The sequence below is a fragment of the Macaca thibetana genome, chromosome 2 (genome assembly GCF_024542745.1).
Source record: "Macaca thibetana thibetana isolate TM-01 chromosome 2, ASM2454274v1, whole genome shotgun sequence".
Taxonomy (NCBI): domain Eukaryota; kingdom Metazoa; phylum Chordata; class Mammalia; order Primates; family Cercopithecidae; genus Macaca; species Macaca thibetana.
Window position 1 is genome coordinate 108,733,495 of NC_065579.1, and position 17,247 is coordinate 108,750,741.

The window sequence follows — 17,247 nt, forward strand, 5'->3', positions numbered from 1 at the left end:
ATGAATTTATCTCTTGCGCTGTGGCTATTTCAGAGCTTGAAGGAATAAAAAGACAAAAAAAAAAAAAAAAAACCCAAAAACAAACAAAAAACCTTAGGGTGGGAACGTGAGGCTTCTTTCACTCTTACATAACAAAGCGACTTAAAGGGCTTGGACTATCTCTGGGTTGCTATCCCAGTGTCAGGGTTATTGGGGGATCTGGATTCGAGGATTTTAAGGGAAGTGCCAGAGGCTTGGGAGAGTGACAGAGAAGCAGCCCATTGGTTTCAGGTCGCAGACTTCCAGGCAAATGCTCTACATTTTCACTTGGGGATGGGCAGGTCCTTGCTGTGTCATCTCCCGCCAGGGCCTTCTGTTAATCCTCATGCAGTGATTTAATTATGCCGACTCTAGAGGTGTAATTTCAGTTTTTGATGAGAAAATTTAGCCAAGAGACTGTGTTAACATGCACCCACTCTTTGGCTAATGCTGCTTCCTGCATTTGTCCTCTGCAGAGGGTATTTTTTTCCTGGTGCCAAGTGCACCCAGAGCCCCTCTTCCATGTTTGGCTTTTATCCTGATTAATTCTGATTGGCCAGAAGTCTCCTGACTGGAGCTCCCTCTCTGGGGGCTGTTCTAGGCGACTCACTTTTAGATACACCGTTCTCACATAGGAAAAAAAACGACCCAGACGTATGAACAACATTAAGTGTTCTGACAGTGAAGTAGTGCTTTTCTCTCGGTGGTGTTTGTGTGAAATGATCTGGCAAAATAGATGCTGCAGAAATAATGCATTTCTGTGTCTCCCTTCTCAAATGATGAATGTTCTTGGCTCACCACAGGATTTCTTGCCAAATGCTGATTCTGTTAACAGAAGGGATAGAAGCTTCAGAGGCTCTTTTGTGACAGAGAGAATACAAAGTTTCTCAGGCTTGCCTTTCTTCCACGTCACAAATGTGACACAGAATGTGTTTTGCCTAGACCCTGGGCCTGGCTAAATCCACAGGCTGCCTTGCTGGGGCATCTCTGGCTACTGCACCAAGCCAGGGTCAGGCCCAGCGAAGACACCAACATCATCCACCACCCTGTCGGCATTTGTCTGTTACATCGAGAGCTTCAGTTTAGGAATATGAAAACACGATGCTTGCTAGAATCCTCTGTAGCCAGGAATGTCAAGAGGGAAAAATAAGGCAGCACTAGGCTTGGGGGTAGTTCATTATGTGCAGGCACTGTGCTGGGGGCTTTGACCGACCTCATCCTGGTAAGACTGCAGGGCAGCCCTGGATGACGGACATCATCATCTCTCGAGTTCTGGATGAGGAACCTGAGGCTCAGGAGGTTAATGGCTTCCTTAAAGTGACCCAGCCAGCTGGCACAGAGTTGCTGTTGTCTGGCCCCCAGAGCCCTTCGTGTCTCTCGAGGAGCCCTGCCTCTCATTCCTCTGCCTCTTGTGGCCTCTCCCCATTGCCGTCTTTCGAGTCCTGGCCACTGCAGCCTCTGACTTCTTTGTCTCCATCCAGTTTTGCCCCCTTTCTGTCTATTCTGCACACTGAGGTTATTCAAAAGCACATACCTGATCACTGATGTGATGTGTTCTACCCTCAACCCCAATGGTGGCTCCAGTTGTTGCCTGTCCCCACAGCCCCACCCACCTCCCCACATCAGGATGGGGTCCAAACTCTTACTCCTAGCGCACCACCCTTGATGACCTGGCCTCTGCCCACTTCACTGGCCTCATCTCTTACCAAAGTCATCCGCCGTGGCCATCGATGCCTCAGTGTGGTGGGACAGTGAGCACTTCCTTGAGCCCCGGGAATCTCTCCTCTGGACTTTCCTCCTTGCTGCTCCGTCTTCCTGGTGTCTTCATCCCCTGTTGCACCTCCCACCCCACCCCCAGCCTTGTCGTCCTCAAAGAGTTCTGCAAGATGGGAGTCACTGCCCTGACTACCCTCACCAGACTTTCCTTGATGCTGCATCTTCCTTGCCTGTTTCCTCCTCAGAATATCCTAGCCATTAGCAAAGAAAGCAAAGCTTTCTTTAAATTTTTTTTTTTTTTTTAAATTTTCACATGTTTTTGGAGAGCAGGTAGTGTTTGGTTACATGAGTATGTTCTTTAGTGGTGATTTGTGAGATTTTGGTGCATCCATCACCCAAGCAGTATACACTGAATCCAATTTGTAGTCTTTTATCCCTCACCTGCTCCCCACCCTTACTCCTTTTCTCCCTGAATCCCAAAAGTCCATTGTTTCATTCTTATGTCTTTGCATCCTCATAGTTTAGCTCCCACTTATGAGTGAGAACATATGATGTTTGATTTTCCATTCCTGAGTTACTGCACTTAGAAAAATGGTCTCCAATTCCTTCCAGATTGATGTGAATGCCATTAATTTATTCCTGTTTAAGGCTGAATAGTATTCCATCGTATATCTGTACCACAGTTTCTTTATCCACTCATTGATTGACGGGTATTTGTGTTGGTTCCACATTTTTGCAATCATGAATTGTGCCACTATAAACGTGTGTGCAAGTATCTTTTTCATAATGACTTCTTTTCTTCTGCGTAGATAGCCAGTAGTGGAATTGCTGGATCAAATGGTAGTTCTACTTTTAGATCCTTAGGGAATCTCCACACTGTTTTCTATAGTAGTTGTACTAGTTTACATTCTCACCAGTAGTGTAGAAGTGTTCCCTTTTTACCACATCTACACCAATATCTTTTTTTTTTTTAAATTTTTTTTGATTATGGCCATTCTTGTAGGAGTAAGGTGGTATTGCATTGTGGTTTTGATTTGCATTTTTCTGATCATTAGTGATGTTGAGCACTTTTTCATGTTTCTTGGCTATTTGTATATCTTCTTTTGATAATTTAGACCGCAGGCTTTCTTAAACATCACTTTACTCGTTATTATGTGCTTGGTGTCTAGCACCCTGCCTGGCATGCCAGAGACACCAAGTGTAGTTTGCAGAACAAATAAATGGAGTGCTGGAGACAGGATGCAAGGCCAGCCTGGCTCAAACCTTTCACCTGGTGCCATAGTCATTGCTTCCATTTTTGTTTTCCTCTCCGCCTTCCTTTTGTGTTTACAGGGACCTGTAATACTTTCTTAACTCCTTTTCCCAGTTGAAGGATGACTACTTTTACATGAAGCAAAAGTAGTTTATAGTGGCATCCTTGAAGCTATAGAAAATAAAAAGCCCCATTGCCTGCACAGCTGTGTGGAGAGGCAAACCCCAGGAGGAGAAGGGAGAATTTTCGGTATTTTTCCTCCAGGTCTTTCTTGGTACTTAGGGAGCAGAAGCCAGTTGGGAGCCTGCATGTGGCCATGGAGTAATTTCCAACTGAGGTTCCAGGGCCGCCTTCAGAATGGGCTTGCTTTTCCCTCTCCAGGTATTTTTGTTGTTGACAGCTGTGTCTGCTCCTTGGGGGAAGGCTCCAAGCTCACCCCGCAGAGGCCCTGTGGAGGAACCATCAACTCTCGTGACTTCAAATGTGCCCTGGCGGCCTGGAGTAGCCGTTAAACCGCTGCGGCCCCGATTAACTGCCGATGTCTCCAGATGTTGGTATTTGCCTCTCTTGCCAAGTTCAAGTGACTGTTGGCTACAAAATCAACAAAACAATTGCTTTTATGGTAGCAAAATGGGTCCTCTGAAACAAGTTTGCAAATTTTTAGACCCTCAGTCACCTACTCCTCCACTCCCTTCCCCACAAGGTCAAAAGATGGACAGTTAGAAGAAAGACCCTGCTAGGTTTAGACCCTCCAACGAGTTGACCTTCAATGCTGGGTGACCCTCTCTGTGCCTCAGCTCTCCACCTGCAACATGGGGGGTTGTGAGGATTAGACAAATTAATAGGTGAAAAGCTTCTGGCGCCCTCCTGGGCCTGTGATACACATAGGACTCATTTTACTGACTTTCTTAGACTCTGGTAATGAAGACATGTCACTTAACTACAAAGAGTCTAATTGGGACCACATTCCCTTAAAGGAATCTGTTTATTAGGTGCCCGTCTTCTGTTCTAAATGTAACTACAACTTATATATATATTTGAATGTAAAATAGTTATTGAAAAATTAGAAAATACAGGTAAGCAAAAGAAGAAAGAAAAGAAATCATTTGTGATTGTACAGCTGGCTGTGAACACTTGGTGTATGTCCTCTTAGCAGTGTGTGTGTGTATGTGTGCATGTGTGTGTGAGATTAGTGATTTAAAACAAAAAGTAAGCGGTTACTGTCATATATTGTGACACTGTTTCCTGTATTCTTTGACACAGTTTGGGATGGCTATATAGAATTCTGTTTTACTGGAGTAGCTCCCGTCCAGTTACTGGAGGTCAAATTGCTTGGTTTTCTACTGTAGGTACCTTTTCAATGATTTTGATATATATCAACATCTTAAGTTACTAAGGGCTTTTGATTGATTAATGACTATCACTGGGTCTCTGTTCTTCAAAATCTTTTTTTTCCAGCAAAGTGAAAATTTCCTGGAAAGCGTAAGGCATTATATTATTCTGACCTGATTCCAGCAGGCATTAACATGTCTTGGAAGGCCAGAGTGCTTTTTGCTTATGAGATAACTTCCCCAGGATGATAAGAAAGTAGTATATTCTTGGCTCATTTGCAGGGAACACCTGTTGGTATGTGGCCTGAAGGGTGGGTACTCAGACTAGAAGAGGAGTGGAACCATGAAACTGCTCAGCTTATCCAGATCTGGAATCCACAGCTTGGCAAAGAGCTTTGTGCTCAGATTAGTTAGTGATGTTACAGGCACCAGTAGTCCTGGGAGACTGACAACCTGCCATAAAGCCAGGGGCTTCTGTTCACAGAGCAGACTCAGAGGAAGTGGGATTAGGAAGATCTCATTGAAAACTTGGTGGAAAGTCAGAGTTACCTAAATCGATTCCCTTCTAGAAGCCTATTGGGAGAGAAACACATGCAAGTAACAGATGTGGGCCAGAATGTTGGGGCCTGGTTTAAAACCAAAAACTTCAGATAAAGATGAATTTTGAAATCCATTTTATTTTTCTTTATCTTAAGTCTCTAGATTACCTTAATTACAGAATTTAGACATTCATTTCACTGACTATAAATGTTAGACTGCATTAGTTTCATTTGTTTTACCCAGTCTTGAACTTTGCGTTTTTGGTGGTAAATCAGCCTTGGGTATAAGCTGGGTTTCAATGTTGGTTTTTGGAGCACATCTGGCGGGCAGCAAAGATCTCCTGGGAATTTTAGCTCCAAAGATATTGGCTTCCATTTGAACTTAGGGATAGTCTCAGTGATTGTCATTGAAGTTTTATTCACATACCAGAGCACGCTGTTAGCTTGAGCCAGGGTTGGGCTGGCCAGAGCCCCACCTCCCAGGTCAATCCAGTCAACCTCCCAAGGTAGGGATAGGTAAAGTCACTCTTTGCCTTACTGTGTTTGGTGTTGCTCTAATAGAATACCGTAGATTGAGTAATTTACAAGAGAAGAGATCTATTTCTTCCAGTTCTGGAGGCTAGGAAGTCCAAGGTCAGGGGGCCTGAATCTGGCAAGGGCCTTCTTGCTTCATCATCCCGTGGTGGGTGGTAGAAGGGCAAGGGGAGCCAGAGAGCAAGAGGGGGCTAAACTTGCTTTTTTTTTTTTAATTGGGAGAACCCACCCCTGATGGTTAATGTGGGTTCTTTTCTATTCCCTAAGCATCTCAGCTGGTTTGAGAAATAAAGGGAAAGAGTACAAGAGAGAGAAATTTAAAGCTGGGTGTCCGGGGGAGACATCACATGTCGGCAGGTTCCATGGTGCTCCCTGAGCCATAAAACCAGCAAGTTTTTATTAGCGATTTTCAAAAGGGGAGGGAGTGCACAAATAGGGCGTGGGTCACAGAGATCACAAACTTCACAAGGTAATAGAGTATCACAAAGCAAGTGGAGGCAGGGCGAGGTCACAGGACCGCAGGATGGGGCGAAATTAAAATTGCTAATGAAGTTTCAGGCACGCATTGTCATTGATAACATCTTATCAGGAGACAGGATTTGAGAGCAGGCAACCTGTCTGACCAAAATTTATTAGGCGGAAATTTCCTTGTCCTAATAAGCCTGGGAGTCCTACGGGAGACTGGGGCTTATTTCATCCCTTTGGCTTCGACTGTAAAAGGCGGCCACCTCTAGGGGGCATCTATAGACCTACCCTCAGGGCACATTCTCTTTCTCAGGGATGTTCCTTGCTGAGAAAAATAATTCAGCAATATTTCTCCTATTTGCTTTTGAAAGAAGAGAAATATGGCTCTATTTCGTCCGGCTCACTGGCAGTCAGACTCCAAGTCTTAGCTCCCTTGTTCTCTGAAGATTGCTGTTATCCTGTTCTTTTTTCAAGGTGCCCACATTTCATATTGTTCAAACACACATGCTCTACAAACAATTTGTAGAGGGTCCTGAGGCAACATTCATCCTCCTCAGTTTACAAAGACGATGAGGTTAAGAGATTAAAGACAGGCATAGGAAGTCACAAGGGTATTGATTGGGGAGGTGATAAGTGTCCATGAAAATCTTCACAATTTATGTTCAGAGATTGCAGTAAAGACAGGCGTAAGAAATTATAAAAGTATTAATTTGGGGAACTAATAAATGTCCATGAAATCTTCACAATTTATGTTCTTCTGCTGCGGCTTCAGCCGGTCCCTCTCTTCGGGGTCCTTGACTTACCACAAAATTTTTTTTTTTTTGAGACGGATTTTCACTCTTGTTGCCCAGGCTGGAGTGCAGTGGTGCAACCTCAGCTCACCACAACCTCCACCTTCCAGGTTCAAGTGATTCTCCTGCCTCAGCCTCCCCAGTAGCTGGGATTACAGGTGCCCACCACCACACATTACTAATTTTTTGTATTTTTAGTAGAGACAGAGTTTCACCATGTTGGCTAGGCTGGTCTCGAACTCCTGACCTCAGATAATCCACCCATTTCGGCCTCCCAAAGTTCTGGGATTACAGGCATGAGCCACTGCACCTGGCCCCAGACTCGCTTTTATAACAAACGCAGTTTCTCCATAACGTACCTACTCCTGCGATAACAACATTAATCCATTCATGAGGGCAGAGCCTTCATAACCTCATCACCTCTTATTAGGCCCCATTTCCCAGTACTGCTGTATTGGGGATTAAGTTTCTAACACATGAACTTTGGGGGACACATTCAAACCATAGCAGCCTTATAGAACCATAGGAAAATGCAGCTGTGTCCTTCCTTGCATCTCCCTTGCATTGTAAAATTGCAATTACTGGGCAATAGGCTTCATCCAGAGAAGTCTTTTGTGTCTGCTGTGGGCCGTGGGAGCAACCACAAGGACCTGTCCTTGCTTCCAGGGCCACACAGTCTATGATGCCAGGAGAGAAGAGCACAGATGGTTTTGGGGGCTGGGGTGGAGCATGAAGCCTTTATGTGTTGGAGAACAGGACAGCTTTGGTGGGGAGAGAGGAAAGTCTAGATTAAAGGAATAAATGGTTTTTCAAGTGATGTGCAAGAGAAACTCATAAGATTTCTATGGATGTTTTCAGAGAGTGGGGGGAAACCTGGAACTACAGCTCATGATCAATTGTAGGACCATGTAAAGTGGTTCAAAACATCTAATAAGCAGTGTAGCAGATGTCAATCTTGCTCTAGACTCACATGGTCCAGAAATACAACTTCTTAATTTTTCCAGGATCAACTTAATGCTGAGAAACTCCAAGCTCTTGGGTCTAATATTCAGGTCAGAGGCTCTGGTGCCCATTTTGAGGATCTCTTCCCACTTGCCCTCTGCCAGTGAATAGGGGGGTGCTGGGGAGTCCATGTCTAGGTTCTTACCTGCCTGTAAGGGTAAGAGGAGTATCTTTGTTTTTTTTTTTTTTACTGAGACAAGGCCTTACTGTGTCACCCAGGCTGGAGTACAGTGGGATAATCATAGCTTACTGAAGCCTCAACTTCCCAGGCTCAAACAATCCTTCCATTTCAGCTCACCAAGTAGTGGGACTGTAGGCATGTGCCACCATACCTAGCTAATTAAAAACAAACAAAAATATCTGTAGAGACTGGGTCTCACTAGGTTGCCCAGGATGAGAGAGGGGTATCTTGCTGCTCCTAGAACACATGGCCAGATGCCTCCAGCCTCATCTCCAGGCTCTAAGGATTTTGTTTTAGTTTAAGGATCTGAGGAATTCTCTCTTTATATTCATTGCTTTCCTTAGAGTTCCTCCCTTTGTCCTCAAACAGTAATCTCATTGCAGGATACCCAGTATTAGTGCCTCAAAAGACTTGGACATTTGAGCAAGGAAGGGAAGTGTTTTGTGACACACACACACACACACACACACACACACACACACACACACACACACCCCCACACCCATCCTTGAGTCAAGGAGAAACTGAGCCTTCCTGTTTACATTTTGAAGGTATAGGATGGGAGGAATGAATGGAGAGAAAATATAAATTTATATCTCAAAAATTATTCTGCCATTAAAATGTAACACATTTTCGTTTTCACAACTAACTCTTAAGGTCCCTAGAGCCGAGATAAGATGTGGAGCCCCTTAATTTCCCTGGGTAAGAGCTTGGGGTGAGAAACTAGTAAACTGATTCAGAGTTTCCCCACAAATAAGCGTAAATATATCTTCCCCAGCATCTTTAATTCTCCAGCTCTTTGATAACCAAGTAAATGTCATGCATTCATGTTGACATTAAAAGTGTTATAAACTTCATTTGGAAGGTTCCTATTAATAAACAATATTTGCTTCCACTAGGAACAAAATTAAATATTTAGTTAAACCAATTTTTGGGTCTCAGGACCCCTTTACACTCTTATAGAGTCCTGAGGACCCCCTGAGAGCTTCTGTTTATGTGGGTTACTTATATCTATTGATGTTTACCATATTAGAAATTAAAACCAAGAAATTCAAAAAGTGATTAATACAAGGATAAAAAAACTCATTACATGCTAACGTATATATTATTATATATTTTATGGAAAATAACAATACTTTCCAGAATAAAAAAATTAGAGGAGTGGCTGTTTTTCGTTTTGCAAATCTCTTTAATATTTGACTTAAGAGGAAATAAGTGTATTCCCTTATCTGCTTCTGTGTTCAATCTCTTGTGATTGGTTGCTGAAGAAAATCTGGCTTCACGTAGACATGCTGTTGGAAAAATGAGGTCTTCTTGGACCCTGAAAGGGTCTGAGGGACCCACAGGGATCACTTTGAGATCTGCACATTTAAACAGATAAACTACCAGGGTATGTGATGGGTTTTAAATGAAAAATTGTCTTTATTGAGAATTTGAGTAACCATGGGTGAAATCACAGGTGTGTTTTACGTCACGTGTCTTGAACGTTGCCCTCTCTTCTTACAGAAATACAAAGAGTATGAGAAAGACGTTGCCATAGAAGAAATCGATGGCCTCCAACTGGTAAAGAAGCTGGCAAAGAACATGGAAGAGATGTTTCACAAGAAGTCTGAGGCAGTCAGGGTAAGTGCCTCTGGTTTGTGCCCTGTATCGCCTGAAGACACAAAGGCAGCTTCAGGGGATGGCATTGATGAACCAATCTCTCAAAGATAAAAGTTGACTCACTCATCTATTACGTAAATACTTTTATTTTTACAGTCTGGTTAGCCAGAAAAAGCAGTCACTAGGGGCAAAAACTGCCCTTTTCATAGAGAGTTCCTGTGCCAGTTTTATTCTGACAAATTTATGCCTTTAGCCAAGTTGCCACTAATTGTACAGCCGTACAGCGTGGGCCTATAACTGTGTGATGCGTACACTAATGACCAAAACCATTCAGAGGTACACTAGGGTTCAACTAAGCTCTAGTCTGAGCGTTTTCTTGTATCACTGTGTTTAGTGATTTTCTCAAATGGTTGCATAACATTTCAATCTATGAGTGTGTCATAATTGGTATAACTGTTCCTATACATTTGGATGTCTGAGTTATTTGAAAGTTTTTATTGGCCGGGCGCGGTGGCTCACATGGGTAATCCCAGCACTTTGGGAGGCCGAGGCAGGCAGATCATCTGAGGTCAGGAGTTCATGACCAGCCTGGCCAACATGGTGAAACCCAGTCTCTACCAAAAATATAAAAATTAGCCAGGTGTGTTGGTGGGTGCCTGTAATCCTAGCTACTTGGGAGGCTGAGGCAGGAGAATTGCTTGAACCCAGGAGGCGGAGGTTGCAGTGAGCCAAGATCACGCCACTGCACTCCAGCCTGGGTGACAGTGTGAGACTCTGGCTCAAAAAAAAAAAAAAAAAGTTTTTATTTAAGAGATGTGGTCTTGCTATGTTGCCCAGGCTGGTCTCAAACTCCTGGACTCTAGTGATCCTCCCACCTCAGTCTCCTGAGTAGCTGGGGCTACAGGTATGTACCACCAGCTCTGGCTTGCTTGCACGTTTTGACGTAAATAATGCTGCAGTGAATCTTCTTGTGTATTCACAATGGACCAACCAACCGAGCACCTACTACGTGTGAACTGTTCCTTTAAGGACTATATATGTACTCACTTATATTATCCTTGTAACACCTCCATGATGTGTATTACTGTTATCCCCATTTTATAAAAGAGGAGTCTGAGAGGAAGACGTTGAGTAGCTTCTCCGAGGTCACGTGAGGAGTGAGAGAGAGCTCCAGCCATAATAACCCCAGAGTTCACATTCTTTTCTGCCTCCTTGCCTTCAGTATCCTGGAGTGTATGTGTATTTCCTTAATGTGAATTCCAGAACACAGAAGACAGTTCAGAGGCTCAGAAGCAATCTTCAAGGTTCTTTATGCATATGAAAGCATTTCTGTCCAGATAAGGTTGTGCCAATTCACAGCTGCTCCAGCGGGAGTGGTGTGCAAGTGCTTATTTTCTGAAATCCTTGCAAAAAAAAAAAAAAAAAAAAAAAAAATACTGGTAACAGCATTGTCAATTTGAGAGGGGGACATATTGTTTTAGCTTGCATTTCTTTGTGAATCACAGAATTTTAGAGGAGAAAAAGGCATAAATATCTTTAGGTTCTGCTTCCACAATTGACAAAGTAGCCCTGGTGTCTGGAATTAGGGGAGCATTGGGAGGGGCGGGAGGAGGGGGCCATGCAGCATGCTGCCATGACACAGAGGTCCGGCCAGCACCAGAACCTAGACCTCACCTCCTTGAGGCAGTGGGTCCGTGTGGTCAGTGAGACATGGGCTCTGGAAGTAGTGGAACTGTCCCGAATCTCAGTTCTGCCCCAAGATGGGAGACCAGTGAGCAAAGCTGAGTAACCCCTGTGAATCTCTTTTTCCTCATTTATCAGCCTGGCGGCATTAGGAGAAGTCAATGATGTAATAAATACATGCTTACGTTTATTGAGTTCAGATGCACCAGCCCCTGTGCTAATCACTTTATGTGTATCATCTCATTCTTGCATCAACACTAGGAGTGAGACACTGTTGTTATCGTTGTCTTAGAAATGACCAAACAGGCTTGACAGGATGAAGTCATTTGCCCAGGTCACATGGGCAAGGCTCAGCAGAGTTAATTTTTACACCTAGGTGGTGGGGTTGCAGCACCTCTGTATTTATGTAAGGTGTTTATTTAGCTTAGTGTCTGGAAAACAGTAAATGTTCTGTAAATGTTTGCTGTTACAGCTGGTTAAAGGGCCTTCCAACCTGTGAACATCTGATAGGAGGTAGTCTTGGAGCTTCAGGAAGCACCTGGATGACGACAGGAGGGAACATGAACTGGGTTTAGCATCTTCGTATTGCCTAATTTTAAAACCTTTTTGTGTTAAATTAGTGAAGTTAAAAAAAAAAAAAGACGATTTGATATGGTGGGTGTAGTTCCTTTGAGAAGAAAAAATAAGTTGCTCTGTTTAAATTGAAATGTTCCCAGGATAAAGGCAGCCAGATTCCTTGCAATGCGTATTCTATGTATTTTAAAATAAATGCACAGGCCTTCTGTAATCACGCTTGATGCTCAAGCCTGTAACATCTTGGTTAATTGGTCCAGTGTTATGTGGATTTCCCCATGCCCGTCTTTAAAGAGAGTTTGTACGTCACATAGGGGTTTAGTCTGGGGACAGTAGAGATGGGCCTGGTCCTCACTGTGAGCCATGTGGCTCTCTTGTTAACAGTCAAGACCCATATGCCATTTGGAATGAGATATCCCTTTGGAGGCCAGGGGAGCAGTGAGTGTGACTTTTTTCATATTTTAATGATACCTTGATTCTCCATTAGGAAAAGTTGCTGTTTGCCTGTGAGATTTGTGAACATTTGAAGAGCAAAGACCTCAGGTCCAAATTTGCCCATGGGTTTGCAGGGGAGTCATTATTTGTAGCCTTGCACTGGAATGCACCACTGTGAAACAAGGTGAGGTCCTTTCCCATGCCACCCACCTGACAGTGACTCCACCCCGCTCTTTTCTTTTTTCTTTTTCTTTTTGATTTCTTTTTTTTTGAGACAGAGTCTTGCTCTGTCGCCCAGGCTGGAGTGCAGTGGTGCGATCTCAGCTTACTGCAAGCTCTGCCTCCCGGATTCATGCCATTCTCCTGCCTCAGCCTCCCAAGTCACTGGGACTACAGGCACCACCACCACGCCTGGCTAATTTTTTGTATTTTTGGTTTCACTGTGTTATCCAGGATGGTCTCTATCTCCTGACCTTGTGATCTGCCCGCCTCAGCCTCCCAAAGTGCTGGGATTACAGGCGTGAACCACCGTGCTGGGCCCCCACCCCCCTCTTTTCTAATCGCTCAGGAACAGAATAGATTTTAGGTTTGGCCCTATCACTCTGATGCTCCACACCTAGGAATCTTCCATTTCCAAGCCCCCCTCCCACTTCCCAAGCAGTTGGAGTTGGGTCCCAGGTTCAGGTGCCCCACCTTGTATTTCCTAGTGTGAATCAGTGGTGACTTGAGGGACATGTGTAAGAGAAACCTGGTTCACAAACAACCCTGATTTATTAACATTTCCATTGATGTATATAAAATATTTATGAGTCTGGCAGTAGCAATTTAGGAAACTGCAATAAGAACACCTGTAGTCTGTGAAAGTAGGTTCAGTTAGTACTGGGGGGGAAGAAATGGAGTACTACAGTAACCCCATCCTTTAATGTAGCCTGTCATCTCCTGCCTGTTAAACAATGTTGATCTCTTTCTCTGTCTCTTCTGGCTTGATTTCATCATTTTCCTCCATCACTTTTCCCAGTGATTAGTTGAATCAGAGTGATTTTATCATCCTCATCTCCTATTTGAATTACTCTCCACTATGCAATTATCCTATCACAGAAAGTCCTATTTTCTCCCCGTCAGATGTCTGAAGTAAATGTGAAACCTAAAGTGGCCTGCCCATTACATAACCCCTGTCATCTCATTGGTAATGGACTATATGTAACTTTTTTTTCAGGCTAGCAAATTATAAATAACCTTAGCTTCAGTAATTTCCATTAACATAATGGTGCCATCATTATGGTAGCATTTCTTAACTAATATTTTCTAACTCTTTTTAATGCCATTGGTGGTTTAAGTAATTTTTTCACACCCACACAGGTTATTTGATACGGCCATGCTCCTGCTTGCTTTTGTGTATAGCAGTTGTGCCCTAGGCACCATCTCTCACCTTCATTGTTCAGACATATTTATGCTACCAAGCCCTCAATTAATATTGCTAAGCAATTTGTCAAGTTTTAAGTCCCTATGAATGGACAAGAAATGGAGTCCATTTGCTTTTAGTTCATCAGCATTTCAAGGGAGAGATCTCACATGTTGGACGTGGAGGGAAGGGTATGGACCAGTCCTCTGCCAACTGTGGATTCCCATCAGCCCATTCCTAAGTGACACCTGGAAATGCTTGTCTGTGTCACAAGTCAGAGCTCATCTTTGATATTGATGGAAGGCAAAGGGGAGACACCACTCCCCTTTCTCCTGAGTTGCTGTTGTTGAGAAATGGACCCTGATTTGAGGGGAGGGAGAAGGCAGAAGGGTTATATTGCATGACCTTGGTTATATGGACAGGCTGCCCCCAGCCTTTCCTTTGTCTTTAAAATTCGGCCCTTCATGGGGAGTATCACAAACTATCGATCAACTGGAAGCGTCATTTGGGGCTCCAGGGAACTCTGAGCAGGCACAGCCAAATGGGAAGAGAATCTGTAGGAAGTAACTGCGTAGCCACGGATATCTCTGATTGTAAGGATATACTTTGAGGACCAATTCCATCACAGCCAGGGGGATGTCATGATCCTGTAATTTTGGTGCGGTTTGTATCACTGAGATGAGCAGCACAAGAGAAAAGCAAGTAAACCAGGAAATAAGAAAAAGGACTTTGGTGAATTTATAATTTTATACTAGTATTCTCCAGGATGGTTTTCTAAAGGTGAATTCCTCAGAGTGGATTTTGCCTTTGGTTGCACTGAACAGCTCTGGGGTGGGCACTGCCTTCATCACACTGATTTGAGCTGGACTTAGGACGTCCTCCTGTTTTCCCAGGTGTTCCTGGTTTCAGGGCCAGACGCTGATTCAGAGGACCTTAGATGTCAGGCTATGCAGACTTCAGACCTCCACAAACTTCAACAGGTTTCAGAGAGGGAAGGGGCACTGGGGGGATTATAGGATAGTATCTGTTGTGGTAGCATTTCAAGCAAAACGTTACAATTAATTAGACGTGTCTAAAAGAATGAACTCTTCTGGGGAATGTGAAGAGATAGAAAACACAAGTTGTAGCTAGACCCACTCCATGATGAGCCAATTGTTTTCAAACCTTGGGTAAGATATTTAATAAATTTTGAAAGCACCCAGAAACTCACACCTGTAAATAAGCTTAATCTTGTTTCACTTATTTTTTTGATTTACATTGATAAAATGATAAATCAGGCCCTCGAAAAGAGTGTTTTGCTTAAAAATAAATACCTTTGCTCGTTGGGAAGAGCTAAAGGAGACTAGATTTTATATTAAATTTTCCCCCTTTCCTATAGTTACCTGCTGTTCATTGTGGAACTGATTCCCATTATAGCTGTACTGTGGAAAGTAATTGCTGTTGTACAGTAATTCAATTTCAGTGCATTCACGCATCAGTTCACCGATAGGGGTTTATCTGGAGAAACCTGGGACTTGAAAGCTTTTTATCAAGAAATTCCACATGCAGCAAGACATTTTTCCTAGGAAACGAATATCAGTATTTGCATTTAATAAACATTTACCTTCTCAGAAAAATGGATTTTTCTCTCTGCAGAAGAGATTTACGCCAATCTTCCAAAGAGCTAGAGGGTACTATTAAAGCAACTTTCTTGAGATGTTTTTTGACTGGCGCCTGTCTACGTACGTATGACTATAACATACATCAGTTTTATGGAAATATATACAGTGAGGCATGAAAACCAGGATGCACCCAAGTAAAGCATACTCCATCCCCAAAATATAAGCTGTATAAGGAATTAATATCTATAGGGACTATATGAATACTTCTGGTTTAAAAACTCATCTGATCTATAGACATTGTGAAAATTGTGTTTGAGGCATACTTTCAAAAGGATTACATTGGAAATGAAATAATTGATTCTGTTTATCCATTTCAAAGTTAAGGAAAGGTTCTTAAGACAGAACTGATTCTTTTCTTTACATGTTAAGTCCAAAACAAGTTGTGGAGGTTTTAGGAACTGAATATAGCCTAACAGTGCCAGGATCACTTTAAGTTCTCAGGCAGTGGAGGTATATATGGCTGTATAGATCTAAAAGATTTTTGTTTTCTGTCTTGTTTTCATTTCTGATCTCATCTCAGAATTTCAAGGCTTGTACTTTGAAAGAGCAGTACATTTGTTTCAGAAAAAAATAATGTTTTCTATTTTGAGTCGCAGATAGAGGGAGGAGACTATTAATTTTTTATGTTGATGTATCTTGTGGTCTATTTGTTCCCTTTTTTTGGTAAACTGGGTTGCTTGCAAAATCGTACATATATATGTAAGGAAATTTAGAGCAGAAACCTCAAACCAGAAGAATCTTAAAAAAGAGCAACAGTCTGCATTCACCGGTTTTGATGAGGTCAGCGAACCATCTTTGGTTAATGGCTGAGAACAAAACCACATGGAACTGCGTGGTCTGCGTGGGTTTCACCCCAAAGGGGCCTGGGGTTTCCGCTAACATGCTTCAGTTTGAGCCAACCTGAGCCTCACAGCTAGGCCCAGAAGACTGCTCTCCCTTCCACGTTGAGAGGAAGCAACTTGTCCACCCCCTTGGGGGTATACGCTTACCAGTATATAAGCGTATATAAGGGAAGGAAGGGGAACTGCTGGACAACTTGTATGTGCAGTTTCATGTCTTCTCTTCTCAAGCTCTCAGTTTTCCATCAGCCTCACATCTTCAAAGTTGGCTTGACTTGGTGGACCATATCGTGACTTTCCTGCTTATTCTGGGGGTGTTGGCCTGTAGAAAGCATTCTCCTTTGCGGGTAGAACCGTTGCATCAAACCCTCCTCAACTTCATGGTAATTTGTTTCTTTCCCAAATAATTGGACTAAACGCTTTCCATTTGTAGAGCTTTATGGAAGTCTTAGTTTTGTGTTTTCTATGTCTACCATAGAAGCACCCATGTGTTTTTTAATGCTTTTTGTTCTTACTTGTTATAAAAGTAATACATATTCATCATAAAAGAAAAAAGTGTGCAGAAAATGAAAAGGGGGAAAGAAAAGATCACAGCATGAAGAAGTAAGTATCAGATGGTACTTAATGTCTGTCAATACCTTTGTTTTTCAGCATCTTAGTTTCTGTCCCTACAGGTTTTTTTTTTTTTTCTATTTGTTCATGAGTATATAGATATATGTGGGTATATATAAACTTTTAAAACATCGGATTATTCTTTCTTGTAACAAGCTTTTTAAAAAATTACATGTTGGGAACATGTCAATGAATATAGATTTCTATTATTTTTCACAACTGCTTTCTGGATGTTCCAATCAAACAGTTCTCTCTTAGTGAACATTGATGGCATCTGTAGTGCTTCACTGTTATAAGCAATAATTTGATAAACTCTCTTGCAAAGAAACTTTTGTCCATTTATTTGATGCATTTATTAGGATGTATTCCTAGAAGTGAAATTAAGACTTTGGGTGTATCTTGCCAGATTGTCCTACAGACAGTGCTATGCCTGCCTATGTTCCCACCTGTGTGGTTGGAGGGGAACTAGTTCCACATTGTCCTCTCTAGTATTTGACTATTATTAGTCTTTTGGCCAACTATTGTATCTCAAGATTTTTATTGTTGTTGTTTGTTTGTTTGTTTTGAGATGCAGTTTCACTCTTGTTGCCCAGGCTAGAGTGCAGTGGCCC

General features: G+C 42.7%; 2 protein-coding genes across 5 annotated transcripts in view; one reads left to right on the plus strand and one right to left on the minus strand.

The window, feature by feature from the left end:
* Positions 1–17,247, minus strand: part of ACTR8 (actin related protein 8) — a 616,404-nt gene that overhangs the window by 449,736 nt on the left and 149,421 nt on the right. The window lies entirely within an intron of this gene.
* Positions 1–17,247, plus strand: part of CACNA2D3 (calcium voltage-gated channel auxiliary subunit alpha2delta 3) — a 938,743-nt gene that overhangs the window by 195,252 nt on the left and 726,244 nt on the right. For all 4 annotated transcript variants that reach the window (XM_050781062.1, XM_050781063.1, XM_050781066.1 and 1 more), the window contains one exon: positions 9,336–9,452. In XM_050781062.1, the coding sequence (XP_050637019.1) occupies positions 9,336–9,452 (117 nt within the window). The remainder of the gene's footprint in view (positions 1–9,335; positions 9,453–17,247) is intronic.